This window comes from Bos indicus x Bos taurus, chromosome 26, assembly GCF_003369695.1.
Source record: "Bos indicus x Bos taurus breed Angus x Brahman F1 hybrid chromosome 26, Bos_hybrid_MaternalHap_v2.0, whole genome shotgun sequence".
Taxonomy (NCBI): domain Eukaryota; kingdom Metazoa; phylum Chordata; class Mammalia; order Artiodactyla; family Bovidae; genus Bos; species Bos indicus x Bos taurus.
The window spans coordinates 35,644,489-35,665,422 of NC_040101.1; the positions used below are offsets into that span (position 1 = coordinate 35,644,489).

Here is a 20,934-nt window from a genome sequence, read left to right on the forward strand (position 1 = left end):
AAATCCTTAGCCATCAGGCAGGACTGTACTTAGGAAATTAATAGGTAGCAATGGCAGAGAACATTTAAGTTGTTAACAATGTACTGTATCATGGAAATGTTGACTGAGGAGGGGTGGGCTTGGTGTAAGAGGCAGTCTCCTTTTCTAGTAACTTTTTGGAGGGCCCAGGGATTCTCCTGTTGCTGCTGTGAGAGAAACAACTGGAGGGGTTCAAGGCTACCATTTAGAGATTTCTTTCGTTGTAGGCTGCCTTTCACTGTGCCAAGTTTAAAATCTGACACCAGCCAGGAATATCCTCCATAGTGGCACGGGAGCAGAGTTGTGGAGTTTTATGTTTTAGTTAATTCTGTTTTACCAGACCAGTACACAAGGTCTGATTACTTTTCGGAACTAAGCAAGGTCTCTGGGTGTCTGGCACAGGAGGAGAGGTCTACAGAGATACTAGAAAGGGAGAGAACAGAGGAAAGGAAAGATATAGTTTTTAAGAAAAGTACATACGGAGCCACTGGGGAGGCCAACTGTCATTAATGAGCCTCCATTGTCTCCAGAGCCATCAAGATGGGAGACCTTTGTGGAAAAGTAAATTCGACTTTTGACTCACTTTTGTTGAGTCTGGACTCCATATTTCTCCCCAACAGGAGAATTTATAAATAAATAACTTTTACTTGCTAAGGATGACATGAAAGGAGGTGTTCCTTCAAGAGGGTACTTTCTGCCCAAATAATGCTATTACTTCCTACAAATTTATCCTCAGACTTATTCTCAACTCCTTCACGCCCTTATGTGATCTTACATTAGTTGGCAAAACAGTAAATTCAGGATGAGGTGATAGAGAGGAAGTGACTCTGTTTTTTCTGGTGTCACACATCACATTGGATTCCCAGTCTAAATCCTTTCCTGCCAGCTCCCGTAATCTTAAAAGTTGGAATCACCCAACAGAGGGACAGAATTCATGCTCCTTTCTTTCTGTTTTCAGTGAAGCATCTTAAAATATTTTTCCTCAAAATCGTGTAATAAACCCAGCTTACATATTAGATTCTTTCCCATGTCAGCTTTACTGATGCAAGTTTGCTCCCCAGGTTTTAGTAGTCTGACAAGTATGAAGTGGTAATGGCTATAAGCCTGGGTGCTATATTAGATGTCCTAAACAGTAGGACAGTTTCTTGCATTTGCTATACTAATACAGCTGTATAATTCAGAGAAACTTCAAGTCAAAATTTACTTTGGCAAACACCAGGTTGTGCTGGTTAGTTGTAATAATAGAGTAAACCCTCTACATTTTTGAGCAATGTGTCCCTCCTAAAATCCCTAGGACTCAAATCCCAGAGTATGTACTTTACCTCACAATAGGATGAACGATCAAGATGGGTTGCAACATAGGCAGAAGGCTGGGTTCACTCAGTTCCTAAAACCAGTCTCAAGGTAAGTTCCAGATTTTATGCTAAGGACCATGGTGTGGGATGGGAGGCTTAGAATCAAGGCCAATTGATAAAACCTCATGAGGCCAGCCTTGCTTTCCATCTCACTGCTCTGCACAGTTTCATCTTGACACTAGCCAGTTAGACTAGTAACTCGATTTTAATGACACAATAAGCCCAACCAGAAGCTTCTTTGGTGGCTCCGTCAGGCAAGAATCCACCTGTAACGCGGGAGACCTGGGTTTAATCCCTGGGTTGGGAAGCTCCCCTGGAGCAGGATATGGCAACCCTCTCCAGTATTCTTGCCTGGAGAATCGCCATGGACAGAGGAGACTGGTGGGCTGCAGTCTCTGGAGTTGTAAAGAATCGGACATGACTGAGCAGCTAAGCACAGCAAAGCCCAAACAGATGGCAAAAATGCCCATTAGTTGAGACAAGTTTGATCACAGTTTCTGGGAAATTTAAAGTGAAGGGAGCATTGTGCATTTGTTGCAGACTGACTATTTGATTTAAAAAGAGACCTGCAGTACTGTACAAACAGCATCAACTTGAAATAGCCTGAATGCTATTGACAAGCAAACGGCGATTCTTTTAGCAATGAGGTTTGTGACTTAGTCAGAACTTCCAATTACATGAAAGGTGTGTTGTGTGTTTTTGATACTTTTGTTAAGAGTACACAAAGAACGGGGAATTATTTTATTCATTTTTTTTTATGATGCAAATGTCTCAAAGCAAAGATTAGAGATTTTAGTATGTTTTGTAATTTGAAGAAAAACATCAAATTTGAAGGTCATTAGAAAGATAAAATTTGGATTTTACTTTAGAGGAACACATTTCATGTGAAAAGTCACAATTTGCTTCGTGCCAAGAACAAGACGAATCCTTTACACTTACATGATAGTCTTATACAGCAAGGTTTTAAAAATAATTTACGTTAAATGGCAAGTTACATGAAATTCTGGCCTATTTCAGGTATTCAGGGTATACATTTTCTTTTAAGATTTGTTTTCAAATAGTGACATAGAACCACTAATGCTTCTAATCTGCAAGCAATATCAAGAAGGCTATGTATAATAAATACATAGGTACAGTGTCAGTACAAACCTCGTAAAATAAATAAACACCAACTCAGTCTACTTTTGCGTTAGAAACATGGTTAAGTTTCTTACTAAGATGCCACAACTCAGTAGATACGTTATTCTAAATTCATTTTGTAGAAACCAAAAGTCTGTGAATATAAGCAATAAACATAAAAAACCCAACATCATTCTATATGTAAAAAGAAACACTATAGAAGAGTTCATGATGGTACATAATGTAGAGTACGTTGAATTACTTTTTAATGAGTCCTAAAGGACATATTTACACAGCAATGCCCCAGAGCTTCCAATTCTTATCCGTAATAGGTATGACTAAACCAGCCTGCTTCATTTCTTACCTCTTTGTATCTTGTTCCCAGTTTTCTAAGTCAGGTCAGCAAACTGTGGCCCTTGAACCAAATCCAGCCTGCCACCTGCTCTTGTGTGGCTGTTGAACTAAGAATAGTTTACATTTTAAAATGATTTTTCAAAAAATCCAAAGAGGAATATTTATGCCATGGGAAAGTGATATACCATTCCAATTCCAATGTCTTTAAATAGTTTTCTTGGATCACAGCCACATTCAATCATGTATGTATTGTCTACGGCTGCTTTTGCATTAAGCTGAGTCATTGCAACAGAGACCATTTGAAGAACGAAGATATTTACTGACTAGCCCTTTACAAAAAGTTTGCTGACTCCTGTTCTAAGTCAATTATTGCAAGCTTAGCGGTGGTTTTTCCAACTGTTGACAGGTGTAAAATGGCAGTCTGCTGGGCTTCTTTGCTTCAATCAGCAGGAAACCAGTTCTGTACCATTTTGCTTGACCTCAGCTCGGACCTTATATCAAGAGTTCAGAAATCATAAGTTTCCAGTTTAGTTTATGAAAATAAGGGAATTATATTTGTCTCCATTATGTTCGTTCTTGATTTTAACTTCTTGCCAAAAGATCTTCACCTGTAAAGTCGTATACATAGGCTTGTTAGTATTAATGTCTTCAAAGTGAAGCAGCAGAAACAGTCCACAGTGTAGCAAGGTTTAGGGTTCAACCAACAGAAACCCACAGCTCTGGTGGCTGGGTTTGGGGCAGAGAATATTTCCTATAAACTCATAGTGTTAGAACATGATGTTCCTGGGAGGTGGAACATTAGGCTATTTCTGCCCTGGAACACCACATTCTGTAGAAAGTTTTTTAACCACAATTAAACTGTTCAGCTTTTTTTTTTTTTAAAGGTGGACTTCTTTCAACTCATTAAATATATTACTTAAGGTAAATAATTACTTGTTTAGAAATTCTTATATTATTATTAGGGGGTAACTCTTGAAAGTTTAGAGGTGAATATTTCAGAACAAATAACATGAAATATTATGTTGCTCAGAAAGCAATAAAAATACTAAACTTGTTTTCTTATGAGCATATACAGAAAGGCCCTTCTTTTTTCCCAAGTGCTCTTGGAGACACTATTTGTAAAGTTAATAACATGGGACATATATTACCATATATACATCTATGCACCAATGGCTATTATTCTTTCAATGATTGTTAAAGAGAACCTTCCCCAAATTTAGGGAAAGAGGTCAACTGACTGACTATGAATTTCTGCTTATGATAGGAAAATTGAATCCAAAGGCAATCATCTAAATCACCACCCCCTTCCCTGTTCTCATAAAGTATAAGCAACTAGTAATGCTCATTAGAGCAAGCACATTATTTTGAAGTCAGATTTCTAATGGAGTTGTATTATGTACTTATTAATCTTCTGGCACACCCAGGGCTTTTTCTCTGCCAAGTGTAATTCCACTCTATCATTAACGGAGGTTATAACAAAGAGGTGAGAGGTGTGCATAACATTGTCGCATGTATAATTTATTTGATGCTAAGTTATTGATATGGAGAACAATATTTGAAATTCTGATCATTGTCTTTACTGTGTGCTCATAGACCCACTACCATGAGGAGTCATTTTCCAAAAGCTGCAGAGGCTCCACATGGTGCTCAGTTCTTGGAGAAGAAAGCACTATCTCAGTGACACTGTCACTGAGAAGGAAAGTAAGTTGAGTCTGGAACTTTAAGATACCAGGGAATTCTCTGGTGGTCCAGTGGTTAGGACTTTGCACTTTCACTGCCGGGGACCCGGTTCAATTCCTGGTCAGGGAACTAACAGGAAGCAAGGTGGTAATAAAGATAATTACAAAAAAAAGGGGAGGGTATGGAATACCAGAAGTACCACAACAAAAAATGAGTGCTGAGCCTTCTCAGAGTCTGGAACAGTCCAGGGTTTCACGATTCTGTGCAGATTCAGTATTATCTGATGCTGTATGATGTGGACTGCTGCCATGGTGCTGAGATTTCTTTCTGGTGAGTCTTTGCATACAAAACCTAAACAGCCCTGACTCGGGATAGTGGGCTGTACAGAAGCTCTGGAGGAGGTAGTTTCCTGTGTTTCGCTATGTCTGTTTTGAAAGAGCTTTCTTTGTAAGTGTATCTCGGGCACCAGTTGTTTTAGGAGTTGCTTCTTAAACATTGGCTCAATATGGGCTCTTGTACGTCAGATTTGGCCCCATCAAGAGGTATCAGTAAATTCTTTAAATTGTGAGCTATAATTTTATATAAGAAATAACTGATTGTGGGCAGACAGATGATGCAGCTGTGTAATATAAGCAACAATGCCTTTACCATGCTGTTGATGTCTGAAGGATTTTAAATCTTAGAACTCTATGATGGAACAGGTGAAAAGAGGGCTTTAATAATCCCTTCAGTTCATTATTCAGGATTTGAAATAGCTCAACTGGAATTCCATCACCTCCACTAGCTTTGTTTGTAGTGATGCTTCCTAAGGCCCACTTGACTTCACATTCTAGGATGTCTGGCTCTAGGTGAGTGATCACACCATCGTGATTATCTGGGTTGTGAAGATCTTTTTTGTACAGTTCTGTGTATTTTTGCCACCTCCTCTTAATATCTTCTGCTTCTGTTAGGTCTATACCATTTCTGTCCTTTATTGAGCCCATCTTTGCATGAAATGTTCCCTTGGTATGTCTAATCTTCTTGAAGAGATCTCTCTTCTTTCCCATTCTGTTCTTTTCCTCTATTTCTTTGCATTCATCGCTGAGGAAGGCTTTCATATCTCTCCTTGCTATTCTTTGGAACTCTGCATTCAGATGCTTATATCTTTCCTTTTCTCCTTTGCTTTTCACTTCCCTTCTTTTCACAGCTATTCGTAAGGCCTCCTCAGACAGCCATTTTGCTTTTTTGCATTTCTTTTCCATGTGGATGGTCTTGATCTCTGTCTCCTGGACAATGTCATGAATCTCTGTCTATAGTTCATCAGGCACTCTGTCTATAAGATCTAGTCCCTTAAATCTATTTCTCACTTCTACTGTATAGTCATAAGGGATTTGATTTAGGTCATACCTGAATGGTCTAGTGGTTTTCTCCACTTTTTTCAATTTCAGTCTGAATTTGGCAATAAGGAGTTCATGATCCGAGCCACAGTCAGCTCCTGGCCTTGTTTTTGCTGACTGTATAGAGCTTCTCCATCTCTGGCTGCAAAGAATATAATCAATCTGATTTCAATGTTGACCATCTGGTGATGTCCATGTGTAGAGTCTTCTCTTGTGTTGTTGGAAGAGGGTGTTTGCTATGACCAGTGCATTCTCTTGGCAAAACTCTATTAGCCTTTGCCCTGCTTCATTCTGTACTCCAAGGCCAAATTTGCCTGTTACTCCAAGTGTTTCTTGACTTCCTACTTTTGCATTCCAGTCCCCTATAATGAAAAGGACATCTTTTGGCGTGTTAGTTCTAGAAGGTCTTGTAGGTCTTCATAGAACCGTTCAACTTCAGCTTCTTCAGCATTACTGGTCGGAGCATAGACTTGGATTACCGTCATATTGAATATGCCATCAAATTTGGAAAACTTAGCAGTTTCATTCCAGTCCCAAAGAAAGACAATGCCAAAGAATGCTCAAACTACCGCACAATTGCACTCATCTCACACGCTAGTAAAGTAATGCTTAAAATTCTCCAAGTCAGGCTTCAGCAGTACGTGAACTGTGAACATCCAGATGTTCAAGCTGGTTTTAGAAAAGGTAGAGGAACCAGAGATCAAATTGCCAACATCTGCTGGATCATCAAAAAAGCAAGACAGTTCCAGAAAAACATCTATTTCTGCTTTGTTGACCATGCCAAAGCCTTTGACTGTGTGGATCACAATAAACTGTGGAAAATTCTGAAAGAGATGGGCATACCAGACCACCTGACCTGCCTCTTGAGAAACCTATATGCAGGTCAGGAAGCAACAGTTAGAACTGGACATGGAACAACAGACTGGTTCCAAATAGAAAAAGGAGTACATCAAGGCTGAATATTGTCATCCTGCTTATTTAACTTATATACAGAGTACATCATGAGAAACGCTGGGCTGGAAGAAGCACAAGCTGGAATCAAGATTGCTGGGAGAAATATTAATAACCTCAGATATGCAGATGACACCACCCTTATGGCAGAAAGCGAAGAAGAACTAAAGAGCCTCTTGATGAAAGTGAAAGAGGAGAGTGAAAAAGCTGGCTTAAAACTCAACATTCAAAAAACTAAGATCAGGGCATCCGGTCCCATTACTTCATGGCAAATAGATGGGGAAACAATGAAAACAGTGTCAGACTTTATTTTCTTGAGGGGGGCTCCAAAATCACTGCAGATGGTGACTGCAGCCATGAAATTAAAAGACACTTACTCCTTGGAAGGAAAGTTAGGACCAGCCTAGACAGCATATTAAAAAGCAGAGACATTACTTTTCCAACACAAGTCTGTCTCATCAAAGCTGTGGTTTTTCCAGTGGTCACATATGGATGTGAGAGTTGAACTATTAAGAAAGCTGAGCGCCGAAGAATTGATGCTTTTGAACTGTGGTGTTGGAGAAGACTCTTGAGAGTCCCTTGGACTGCAAGGAGATCCAACCAGTCCATCCTAAAGGAGATCAGTCCTGGGTGTTCATTGGAAGGACTGATGCTAAAGCTGAAACTCCAATATTTTGGCCACCTTATGTGAAGAGCTGACTCATTTGAAAAGACCGTGATGCTGGGAAAGATTGAGGGCAGGAAAGAAGGGGACGACAAAGGATGAGATGGTTGGACGGCATCACCGACTCAACGGACACGGGTTTGGGTGAAATCCGGGAGTTTGTGATGGACAAGGAGGCCTGGTGTGCTGCGATTCATGGGGTCGCAAAGAATCGGATATGACTGAGCGTCTGAACTGAAGTGAACTGAGTTCATTAAGAAACTAAGTGAAAGAAGAGATCTATGTTTGGTTTCCTCACATGCCTTTTTAAAAAAAATTCAGGTTCCATTTAAATAGTTTAAAACAGAATGAAATTTACTCTGTATGGGAATACCAAGCAGTGAGCTGGCAACCAAAGGCATAATTTACTTCAGGCTGTTATGTCATTTTGCTTTCTTTTTAATCATCACAACTTGCATGCCAGATTTTAATTTTTTCATTGAGTCAGAAGAAATGGAGGTTGTTAAGGCTAAATCAGAGCTAAATTAGAAGAACAGCAAACTAAAAGTCCAAAGAATGAAAACAGAAAGACCCATAGCAGTCCTTTGAGAATGTTCATGTGAATTACCAGTAATTAAGACAGTTCTATGTCTGATGAAATAAAGCTATTGCAGTTTGGGCAAGTTTATTGTCCTCTTGTGGCCTTTGGTTATCTACAAAATAAGGAGATCTGAAATCATCAGTGCTGAAGTCGTGTGTATCTTCAGAGCCCCTTTTCTCTAGGGTACCATCCCTACCTGCCTCTGGAACTTCCTCCTCCAGGAAAAGACAAAAGACAGTGTACAAACTTATGTCTTACAAAGCAGTATAGTTGACCCCCATTTTAGAACGCTGCGATGACTCGGGATACCTGGGTAAACCGTGCTATCTTGCTCACTGTCGGTAGTCTATGGTGTCACTGGAAGGCAAGCCACCCACAGGTTTCTCTTCCTTGTTTTGGACGTTTTCTGAGGCCAAGACCTGAGAAGGTGATGTGGGTCCTCGGGGCTGTTTAGTCTTGGTGAGCTTCTTGAGTTCGCTTGCAAAAGAGATGCCTTTTTTTTTATCTTCTCGAGATGCCTGTGGAAAATAAGAACCTGCCCTTGGTATTAGGTTAAAGAGATTGTATCAGAGAGAGCCCTTTGTTGTTCTCTCTCTGGTCGGTAGAGCTTTGGAAAGCAGGGCAGAGGGGACCCCCCTCACCCCCCGGGCACCTCAAGACTGCTTACACCCAGAGGGAAACATTTCTTTCCACACAGTGAAAACAGAGCCAAACCGCATTCTTCCCACTAGTGTCCTTGACTCGGGAACTTCCTTCTGGCTTTCACCAGCTCCTGAATTTGACTATACTGTAGTTATGAAAATCAAATAGAGCAAAATAACCTTGAACTTTACCTGCACCTGTTCCTTTAGCTTAAGGATGAATTTTCCTGCACCTTTCCACTTGCTTTGAGCTTGAAACACACACTCCTGATCCAAAAGGACGCGCTGGGAGGCCTTTGGGGTGGAAGATTTCCTGTTGGCGGTGTCTTTCACCACCTCTTCCAAAAGCACATAGTCACTCGGGTTGGGGTTGCTCAGGATGCTATAGGAATATTTGGCTTTGCATAAGGTCTGAAAGGTAAGTTATGATCAACAGAATAAAAACACAGGATCTCCAACACTTGCTTCCCTGTAAATGAGACTTTAAGGTGGAAAAATGTCGCAGACTTTTGGACAGGGGTGGGGGGTCCTTTTCAGATCATGTCATCCCACCTCTCAGTTTACATTTTCACAGTTGTAGCTTACACAAACTCGACATTGCCTCGTTTAGCTTCACAACACCCATCCATGATTTAGATGTTATAATCCCCATTTTTCAGACAAGGAGGCTTAAGCTTAAGAGGTCAGGCATATTACAGAGGATGGACAGCTTAGTAACAGAAAAAGGATTTGAGCCAGATTTTCTGCATCCACCAAAGTTCATAGATCTGAAAGTGACCCAGACAGTGAGGGACAGAATCCTGACCCTCCAGAGCCTCTCTGGCGCACGACACTGCCTCTTCATCTCAGAGTCTTGGATGTTGAAAGCATTTTAAGACTTACCTGGTCTCACCTTTCTTTTATCGAGACTATCTTTCATTTATTCACTCATCTAACATTTACTATGTCCCAGGTACTGTATGTACTTTGGGGAGTTCAAAGTCTATTAAGGAGACTAATATTAACCAAATTATTGTGCAGTCAGTGTAACAAATAACATTTAAATAGTGCTTTGCCATGTTAGGTGTTATACTAGGCAAATGTCCATTACATATATTTAATGTTCACAATAGCTATTAAGAAAGTGCTGTTATACTATCTTCATGTTTTCCTGTGTGGTAGCTTGGCACACAGCATTGTGCTGGAGCCCACTGGAATCTGATTTTTGAGGAATGTACAAGACAGAAACGCAAATGCTACAAATTGGGGTCTTTTTTTTTTTTTTTAAAGAGACAATTTACCACCACACCCATGTAACTTACGCACAGATTGTTAAATGACTTCCCCAAGCTCTCCCAGCTAGTAAGATGTAGAGCCAGGGTTTACCTGGAACAACCTGATTCAGAGTCTGTTCTGTGAGCCATTATGCTAACTTCTCAAGCAAGTGTTTAATAAACGCAAACCACTACAGGGCGTGGAATGAAGGCAGCAGAGTTCTCTGGAGCCATATACAAAGAAGCGGGGAGAGAAGACCAGAGAAGGGGAGAGGTCAGAGAGTCCTCCTGCGTGTCGTCTGAAGGATCCCAGAGAGACGGTCACTAGGTGATGGACAGTGACGCTCCCGCTCTGCAGAACCACCTCCTGGCTCTGCTGTCAAGGCTTCCGAGAGAGCCTGACTCACAGCATATACTGGGCAAGTATCGTTGAAGGACCGGACACTTCCTGGCCTTACCAGGCACATGCTGCCTTGTCGTATCCCCTGTGTTCCAGAACCTTATTCCCAGAGGGGGCTGAGCCCAGCAGTTGACACTGAGGACAGGGCTGGGGGAGGGCGGGGAGGCCTTCACCTGCTGAATGACATCCTGCGCGGTGCTGACACGCGGCGCCTTGATGACCGTGCGTGGTTGCTCTGGGGAAACGTCATGCACCTGGACAAAGAAGCTGTCCTCCTCTGAGCTCAGGAGCATCTCCTTGTCATCTTGTGCAATGCTCTTCTCTTCCAGGTTCTATGTTAAGAAAAGACAAGTCTGAGTAAATGATAACATAGGATAAAGAAAAATCTAGTAAAAATTTGAGTTGGATCTTGGTGACGTGGAAACAACTTCTTAGCTTGATATCCCATACACTAGTTACTGTTTCACAAACTATCCTAGAAGGATATACATGTCATCTTAGAGGAGGAAAGTACTCTAAGTTTCTGCTAATGTTGACACACTGATAAGGTCTCGTCCCGAACAAGCCAGTAGATCTGCTCATGTTTGCTGTGGATTTTGAGTCCACAAATCAGCTAGAGATAAATCTGTAAAAAGACAACATGCCATTTTTCCAATTACTAAAATTCAAATGGGCTTCCTTGGTGGTGCTCATGGTAAAGAATCCGCCTGCCAATGCAGGAGACGTAAGAGATGCTGGTTCATCCCTGGGTCGGGAAGATCCCCTGGAGGAGGGCATGGCAACCCACTCCAGTATTCTTGCCTGGAGGATCCCTTAGACAGAGGAGCCTGGTGGGCTACAGCCTACAGGGTCACAAAGAGTCAGACATGACTAAAGCGACTTAACACACATGCAAAGGCCAAATAATACGGTAAGTACATTTAAGAGAAATCCCATCCATTCCCCAATAAAACTTGAGCATTTAAGAAATACTAGACATGTGAAATGTGAAACATGCAAGATTGACGTTCCGGTAGGCTGAATGAACAAAATCCACAGTGAAAAGGCTGAAACAATGCCTGGAGGTAAGTAACATCTAAATGGATATTGACAAAATTCTCAATAATTTTGAGAATTGGTCATTGGGTTAAATGGTCTTTGGTGGGTTGGCTTTCAGTGAATTTTACATTTATAATTATATGATTTAAGTATATAGTTGAAAGTGAAAGTGTTAGTCAACTCTTTGCGATTCCATGGACTGTAGCCTGCCAGGCTCCTCTGTCCATGGAATTCTCCAGGCAAGAATACTGGATCAGATTGCCATTCCCTTCTCCAGGGGATCTTCCAGACCCAGGGATAGAACCCATGTCTCCTGCATTGCAGGCAGATTATTTACCACCATCTATAGACATGTATTTTTTAATTAATTATTTTTTATTTTTAGACAATCATAGAAATGGTATTAATGCCTCATCCAATATAGATATAGGTATCTTATCAAAAATTTTCAAGCAGTAAGGAAATATATCAATATAAAGGCAAACTTCCCATTTCTACTTTTTTCCTTTCTTTCCTCCACCTTTCCCATCTCATTCTCCATTAAAAAATCACTGTTGTTAGGTTGTATATCCTTTGAACCATCTGCTATGGATATAAAAATGTATTTTGTGTATGTGAATAAATATATACAAAGAAACCCTGGGACTTCTCTAGTGGTACAGTGGAGAAGAATCTACCTGCCAATGCAAGGGACATGGTTCAATCCCTGGTCTGGGAAGGTTCCACATGCCATGGGCAACTAAAGCCCTTGTGCCACAACTCCTGAGCCTGCGCTCTAGGGCCCTCGAGCTGCAACTGAGTCCACACGCCACAACTACCGAAGCTTGTGTGCCTAGAGCCTGTGCTCTGCAGGAAGAGAAGCCACCACAGTGAGAAGCCCGTGCACCACAATGAAGAGTAGCCCCCCGCTCACCGCAACTAGACAAAGCCTGCACAGCAACGAGACCCAGCACAACCAGAAATAAAAGAAGTCCTGGAATTACGCGAACTTAAATACAATGTGATTGTTACATGGCTCCTGTTCTTTGCTAGAGTCATTTTCAAACGAGGGTCGTGTAAAGTTATCTTCCACAAGGGAGCACCATGGAGACGATGGGGAGGTGAGGCAAGTGAACAGTAGGCAATCCCATCTCAGGATGGGAGGGTTGGGCAGGAAGGTCCTCCAGTCCCCAGCATGCTTCTAGCTTAATCTCAGATCATCCCACAGAAACGATGCTAACTAACCAGAAGAATACAAGAATCACTGTCATTGTCCTGGAAATTCCAACCAGCTCTAGGAACCAGAATTGTCCCCCATTGATATTAAGGTCAAAATGGGTAACGACCACCAGGTGGCGCCAAACTGCAGCCAGGACCAAAACGGACTGGCTCCTGGGCTCACCATTCAGCTGCACAGCCTCGCCCCAATCATTTCATTGTTCTTACAGTTGTGATCCCTAAGATTTACATACAGCTGAAGTGTTTGGATTCCATTCATCAAATTATGCGTGAAGGGGAGAGAACTATTCTCTATTTTTATTACATAAAATGAGACTGTAGTACATATACTGTTCTACAACTCACTTTTTCTCTATTTAAAAGGCGTGATCAGGGACTTCTTCCCTGGTGGTCCAGTGGTTGAGACTTCACCTTCCAACACAGGAAGTATTGGTTTGATCCCTGGTGAGGGAGCTAAGATCCGACATACCTCAGGGCCAAAAGCCCAAAACATAAAACAGAAGCAATATTGTAACAAATTCAATAAAGACTTTTTAAATGGTCCACATTAGAAATATCTTTTAAAGAAAGATTGTGATTATCATTTCATGTCAGCTTCTAAAGGTTTTCCATAGTATGTCATTGCATTGATTACAATATATTTAACCAACTGGAGAGTGGGGTTGGGTGGTAATTCACATGACGTAATTTATAATCCTGGAGAAGGCAATGGCACCCCACTCCAGTACTCTTGCCTGGAAAATCCCATGGAAGGAGGAGCCTGGTAGGCTGCTGTCTATGGTGTCGCAGAGAGTCGGACACGACTGAAGTGACTTAGCAGCAGCAGCAGCAATTTATAATCCTGAAAGCCGGGATGGAAGTAAGCAAGAAAGAAAAGTTCTAGGTTGCCATATAAAATATCACAATGACCATGCACTACAAATATTTCTAACAGCACTCCTTAGAGCCTTGCTAAGTTGCTTCAGTCATGTTCGACTCTGTGCGACCCCACAGACGGCAGCCCACCAGGCTCCCCCGTCCCTGGGATTCTCCAGGCAAGAACACTGGAGTAGGTTGCCATTTCCTTCTCCAATGCATGAAAGTGAAAAGTGAAAGTGAAGTCGCTCAGTCCTGTCTGACTGTTCGTGACCCCATGGACTGCAGCCCACCAGGCTCCTCTGTCCATGGAATTTTCCAGGCAAGAGTACTGGAGTAGGGTGCCATCGCCTTCTCTGCCTTAGAGCCTTACTCAGAGCTTATTGATTTTTAAGCTGTTTTCAGTCACATTAGAAGCCATAGATTATGACCATAACAATAACCCTCATTTGCATATTCTTTTATAGTTTACTAAGCATTTTTCTGAGCTGACTGTGGCTCAGAACATGAACTCCTTACTGCCAAATTCAGACTGAAATTGAAGAAAGTAGGGAAAACCACTAGACCATTCAGGTATGACCTAAATCAAATCCCTTCTGATTATACAGTGGAAGTGAGAAATAGACTTAAGGGACTAGATCTGATAGAGTGCCTGATGAACTATGCATGGAGGTTCGTGACATTGTACAGGAGATGGATCAAGACCATCCACATGGAAAAGAAATGCAAAAAAGCAAAATGGCTGTCTGGGGAGGCCTTGCAGATAGCTGTGAAAAGAAGAGAAGCAAAAAGCAAAGGAGGAAAGGAAAGATATAAGCATCTGAATGCAGAGTTCCAAAGAATAGCAAGAAGAGATAAGAAAGCCTTCTTAAGTGATCAATGCAAAGAAATAGAGGGAAACAACAGAATGGGAAAGACTAGAGATCTCTTCAAGAAAATTAGAGATACCAAGGGAACATTTCATGCAAAGATGGGCTCGATAAAGGACAGAAATGGTATGGACCTAACAGAAGCAGAAGATATTAAGAAGAGATGGCAAGAATACACAGAAGAACTGTACAAAAAAGATCTTCACGACCCAGATAATCACGATGGTGTGATCACTCACCTAGAGCCAGACATCCTGGAATGTGAAGTCAAGTGGGCCTTAGAAAGCATCATTACAAACAAAGCTAGTGGAGGTGATGGCATTCCAGTTGAGCTATTCCAAATCCTGAAAGATGATGCTGTGAAAGTGCTGCATTCAATATGCCAGCAAATTTGGAAAACTCAGCAGTGGCCACAGGACTGGAAAAGGTCAGTTTTCATTCCAATCCCAAAGAAAGGCAATGCCAAAGAATGCTAAAACTATCACACAATTGCACTCATCTCACATGCCAGTAAAGTAATGCTCAAAATTCTCCAAGCCAGGCTGCAGCAGTACGTGAACCATGAACTTCCAGATGTTCAAGCTGGTTTCAGAAAAGGCAGAGGAACCAGAGATCAAATTGCCAACATCCACTGGATCATCAAAAAAGCAAGAGAGTTCCAGAAAAACATCTATTTCTGCTTTGTTGACTATGCCAAAGCCTTTGACTGTGTGGATCACAATAAACTGTGGAAAATTCTGAAAGAGATGGGAATACCAGACCACCTGACCTGCCTCTTAAGAAACCTATATGCAGGTCAGGAAGCAACAGTTAGAACTGGACATGGAACAACAGACCAGTTCCAAATAGGAAAAGGAGTACGTCAAGTATTGTCATCCGGTTTATTTAACTTATATGCAGAGTACATCATGAGAAATGTTGGGCTGGAAGAAGCACAAGCTGGAATCAAGATTGCTGAGAGAAATATCAATAACCTCAGATATGCAGATGACACCACCCTTATGGCAGAAAGTGAAGAGGAACTAAAACGCCTCTTGATGAAAGTGAAAGAGGAGAGTGAAAAAGTTGGCTTAAAGCTCAACATTCAGAAAACGAAGATCATGGCATCTGGTCCCATCACTTCATGGCAAATAGATGGGAAAACAGTGGAAACAGTGTCAGACTTTATTTTCTTGAGGAGGGCTCCAAAATCACTGCAGATGGTGACTGCAGCCATGAAATTAAAAGACGCTTACTCCTTGAAAGGAAAGTTATGACCAACCTAGATAGCATATTCAAAAGCAGAGACATTACTTTGCCAACAGAGGTCCATCTAGTCAAAGCTATGGTTTTTCCAGTGGTCATGTATGGATGTGAGAGTTAGACTGTGAAGAAAGCTGAGCACCGAAGAATTGATGCTTTTGAACTGTGGTGTTGGAGAAGACTCTTGAGATTCCCTTGGACTGCAAGGAGATCCAACCAGTCCATTCTAAAAGAGATCAGTCCTGGGTGTTCTATGGAAGGAATGATGCTAAAGCTGAAACTCCAGTACTTTGGCCACCTCATGCGAAGAGTTGACTCATTGGAAAAGACTGTGATGCTGGGAGGGATTGGGGGCAGGAGGAGAAGGGGACGACAGAGGATGAGATGGCTGGATGGCATCACCGACTTGAAGGACATGAGTTTGAGTGAACTCCAGGAGTTGATGATGGACAGGGAGGCCTGGCGTGCTGCAATTCATGGGGTTGCAAAGAGTCGGACACGACTGAGCGACTGAACTGAAGCATTTTTCTACATTTTGTCTACATGTTTGACTTGGGTCTCATAATAATTTTTTAAGCCAAGCAGGGTAGTTTCTATCATGCGTGCATGCTAAGTTGCTTTAGTCATGTCCGACTCTTTGTGACCCTATATACTGTAGCCCACAGGCTCCTCTGTTCATGGGATTCCCCAGGCAAAAATACTGGAGTGAGTTGCCATGCCCTCCTCCAGGGAATCTTCTCGACCTAGGGACCTAATCTGGGTCTCTGGCGACTTCTGCATTGTAGTTGGATCCTTTACCACTGAGTCACCAGGAAGCCCAGTTTCTATCATAGATTTTACAAATATGGACATAGAGATTTATAGAATTCAGACGATACTTTGAAAGTCATCTATCTAATTTGTCAGATCCAGGTTTGTCTCATTTCAAATCCAGCAGGTGTCAGAGGAGAGCATATTGACCATAGGAAGATTCCTAACAGCTTGAGAGCCCAGGAAAGAAGAAAATTATACAAAGCAGACACGCAGGATCAGAGGTCAAAGACAGCAGCTTGGGGACTTTTAACATACAGACAAACTGCTTACATAGCTTCCTAGTTTCACAGAGTAGCCTAAGTGGAAATACTTATAGCCCAAATCTATCAATTATACCAGTGTCTGCTTCCATTCAGTAAATGCTGAATTCATTTAGTCAATCAGTAAATTTGTATCATGTGTCACTGTGCAGCTGGTAAGCCTAGATACATGAAATATGATTTGTTATCTTTTGAGACATATTTCAGTCATTTCAAAACTTTTCTCTCAACAAGGCATATAAAGGAGAACTTGCTATATTATACTCATCTGAAAATGCTTGTCAGCCTTCCCCTCTACTATATCCTTCTTTTTCCAAAATGCTTCTGTTCCACCAGTCTTTATTAAACATTTATTCCTGACATCTCTGCTGCTTATTGTCATATACATTTTAATTGCATATGGGGCAGCCCTGGCCTCCCAGTCCTTCCAACCCTGTGATGAAGACCTATCGTGACACTTGGCAGTCTGCCCATTGCTACTCACTGCCTCCCATGGTGCTGGGGATGGAGGACCCATGAGCACTGACTCAGCTCCAGCCTGGGCAGCATGGGGTGGTGGAAAGAACACTGACCGGGAAGACATAAGACTTCAGTTCTTTCCACTTCTTACCCTGTCATAATCTAACCTCTCTGAACCTGTTTCCTTTGTGTAGAATGGTTTCCCTTATATCATAAGATGATTCAAAATATTGGGTGCTTGAGAGCGTTAAACACTGTAAGTCATGATGCAATATATGGTTTAAAAATTCACTTCACTGAAATTGTCACTTCTAGGATACTTTTCGGTTTTTTTGGCTAGGCCATGCGGAAGGCAGGATCTTATTAATAGTTCCTGGACCAGGGATCAAATCAGCGCCCCCTGCATTTGGAGCATGGAGTCTTAACCACTGGACTGCCAGGGAAGTCCCTAGCATACTCTTTTACATGTGACAAAGACAATTAGAAATAGGAAAAAAAACTAGAGAGAAATTAAAGATGGCTTCAAAAGCCGAGGTAAGCCCTCTGATATTTTCTTCTACAGCTTTTATGATTAGAATTGCTTCTCCGCCATCTTAGTACTTTGTACATGTCTGATGGGGAGAAGACACTAGGGAGATAATTACATTTCTTGGCTTATAGGAAGTGTCCTTTTATGATCTAAGACAAGGTTAGGAGGGAACACAGAGGCTCTGGTTCCTAGAGAAGCTGGAGTGCAGTGAGGCTGCATGTTCATAGTTACGTAGAGAGTGAAAAATAACACACGATGCTGAAATGGGCTCTTTATCCTCTCTGTGTTCTAGCAAGCATGGACCAGCAATGGGGATTTTATCAGTCCATCTCCATTTCATGCCCCAGAGAGGCAGATCATGTGCCTAGAACAGGGCCTGGCACAATAAATATTCATTTAATCAGATTGTTGAACTGCTTCAACTGCTTTATTGTTGATTTATCATAAGGCATTATTATCTATGGAACGACCTTATATGTCATTTAAAAAAATGGCAGTCAATTAGTGGGCCAATATAAGTCTATTAAAAAGAAAAGTGCTCCACCAGCAAACCACATCAGGAGTTCCCCAATCTGGAGTCAACAGACAGTACTGTTTCCATTATCAGAATGATCATGGGCATATTAGGGACCGTAATATAATCTGCAACAAATTCAGACCAAAGCTGAGAGGTTATTCTTTACCTTGTGTAATCCTATGGAATATTTTCAAAGAAATGCTGTTGTTTCATGAATTAGCAAAAAGCCTTTTATTAGCTAAAACTTGAACAGGCACTCACGGGAGGGCAACCAACACCCAAATGCAAAATGCCTACAGACCTTCCCTTACACAGTAGTGAGCCTTACAGCAAGGTCTTCACACGTCCAGGTGAAACCCTGGACATACACTGACGCCATGCTTAAGGAATCCTTTGACTTCTTTCTCCCCTTGTTTCCTAAGGGATGATTTTTAAACCACATTTCTATAACTTGACCTTCTGAATATGTGCAGAAGAATAAAATCAATTCTCCACATTTACTTAAAAGAAGATTACAAAGCAAGTTGCGGTGATAAGAAGTTTTGAATTTGAGGGAGGCGGCCAGTGGTGAGGTAGAGAGTTACATATGAGCTGTTACTGGGTAGGCTGCCCCAGGACACACTTACTTCCTGCTGGGTTTTTAAGACAATCCTGCCAACATAGCCCTCTTCTGGAAACCAGCTGCTTAAAATCTGCACGATCTCTTCTTCTGGACCAATGGCTCTCTGGAACGGCTGTTTCCTACATTCATTCTTCTCTTTAGATATGAAATATTTTTCCTCCATTAAAAAATAATCTGTGGCAATAGGTTTGGTATCTTGATCCATAACGAGAATCTAAAGAAAGAGCAAAGGCCAATTTAGGCACACTTCTGAAGAGTCGCAAAAACTTTAAACCCAAACAAATCTACTTTCTCGGGGTTCAGATAAGTTTGGTTTGCAACTTATAAATGAAACCTACCCTACAGTGTTGCATAACTCTTTCTGGAAGATCTTAGAATTCTCTTATGTCCAAAAAGAATTGTTTATGTTCATTCTGGGCAATGAAACAATTTATTCATAATTGCCAGCCAGCAAAACTGTTTTTCCCACTGATGGAATAAGAGCTCTAACTGAATTAAAAACTTTAGGCTTTTCAATCTATGAACTTAGCTCTTTGTAATCTTGCAACACAAGACCAAAGGCAAAGAACCCATTCCAGCTTTTACCAAGATAATCTCCCATTCTCATGTTAGAAATACTCAATCATCTTCTAATCTCATCTGATCTAAGTTCCTGGGAATTCCCCTTTCAATAAAGACTTGACAGTGCGCCTAGAGGCCTGTTTTCTCTATTGGCTACTGACCCTGACAGTTGAAATGGTTGAGACCAGGCTGGGGAGCCAAACAGACTTGGGTCTGAGGCCTGCATTTAGTCCTTACTGGCTGTGAGGTGCTGGCCAAGACATCTGACCCCATGGATACTCAGTGTCCTCATCTATACAGTGGAAACAGCTCTTACTGTTAGTGATTTTTGTCTCAATTTTGTTTCATTTTATGATTGAGGCACTGACTGTAAAATGTAACCCAGGTGCATCAGGATAACTTAGAGCCTGCCAGGCTCCTCTCTCCATGGGTTCCCCAGGCAAGAATACTGGAGTGGGTTTATTCTCCAGGGGATCTTCCTGACCCAGGGATCGAATCCAGGTCTCCTGCATTACAGGCGGATTCTTTACTGCCTGAGCCACCAGGGAAGCCTGGTAAACACTAGACATTATGATAGCTACTCTTACTGATGTATTCTTTCACATGGTTTTCTATTATCCAGGTTACTGGCAAAAGCTGAACTTGCAGTGACCAGAGAAGGCTGCCACCTTCTGGCGTGGAGTAAGCAAACGTCCTTCCCAGGCATCCACTCGACCGTGCGAGCATGCAATGACCAGAATCAGCGCTTGGTGATTGACTGGTCTCACTCACAGAAGCAGAAGGACCTGGGGATGGGGTGGAGGTGGGATAGAAGATTCTCAGGAAGACTCTGCTCCCTTCACCCTAGACCTTGGTCTCAGGTTGATACTGGACTGTGGATTTTGTGGGGCAAGGCAGCTACCACTTCAGCAACAATTAAGGGCATGAAGCTTCCAGGAGTAGGTCAGTTGACACTGTCACCTCCATGAGATGGCCAGCATCACTTCCTCTCCAGTCCTGCTCCACAGCCCTGGGATTACTCATGTGGACAGTAATGTGCTGCTTTTTATGGGTGGTCCATGGAAATGCTTCCTTACTTTTCTAATTATTTTTTTTAATTTTTAATTTTTTTTCCTTTTTTTAAAATTATTATTATTTTTTTTTACTTTACAATATTGTATTGGTTTTGCCATATATCAACATGCATCCGCCACGGGTGTACACGTGTTCCCCATCCTGAAGCCCTCTCCCACCTCCCTCCCCATACCATCCCTCTGGGTCATCCCAGGCACCAGCTCCAAGCTTCCTGTATCCTGCATCGAACCTGGACTGGCGATTCTTTTCTTATATGATATTATACATGTTTTAATGCCATTCTCCCAAATCATCCCCCCTCCTCCCTCTCCCACAGAGTCCAAAAGACTGTTCTATCGTCTGTATCTCTTTTGCTGTCTCGCATACAGGGTTGTCGTTACCATCTTTCTAAATTCCATATATATGCGTTAGTATACTGTATTGGTGTTTTTCTTTCTGGCTTACTTCACTCTGTATAATAGGCTCCAGTTTCATCCACCTCATTAG

At 41.8% G+C, this 20,934-nt stretch overlaps 1 protein-coding gene across 4 annotated transcripts in view; it reads right to left on the bottom strand.

Annotated features, from left to right (window-relative positions):
• Positions 1-2,200: 2,200 nt before the first annotated feature.
• The window catches only part of PLCE1 (phospholipase C epsilon 1), a 377,706-nt gene continuing 358,972 nt past the window's right edge, over positions 2,201-20,934 (bottom strand). For all 4 annotated transcript variants that reach the window (XM_027528501.1, XM_027528499.1, XM_027528500.1 and 1 more), the window contains 5 exons: positions 18,818-19,027; positions 10,565-10,723; positions 8,931-9,149; positions 8,407-8,615; positions 2,201-3,454 (listed from right to left, as the gene is read on the bottom strand). In XM_027528501.1, the coding sequence (XP_027384302.1) occupies positions 8,430-8,615; positions 8,931-9,149; positions 10,565-10,723; positions 18,818-19,027 (774 nt within the window). In that variant the 3' untranslated portion in view covers positions 2,201-3,454; positions 8,407-8,429. The remainder of the gene's footprint in view (positions 3,455-8,406; positions 8,616-8,930; positions 9,150-10,564; positions 10,724-18,817; positions 19,028-20,934) is intronic.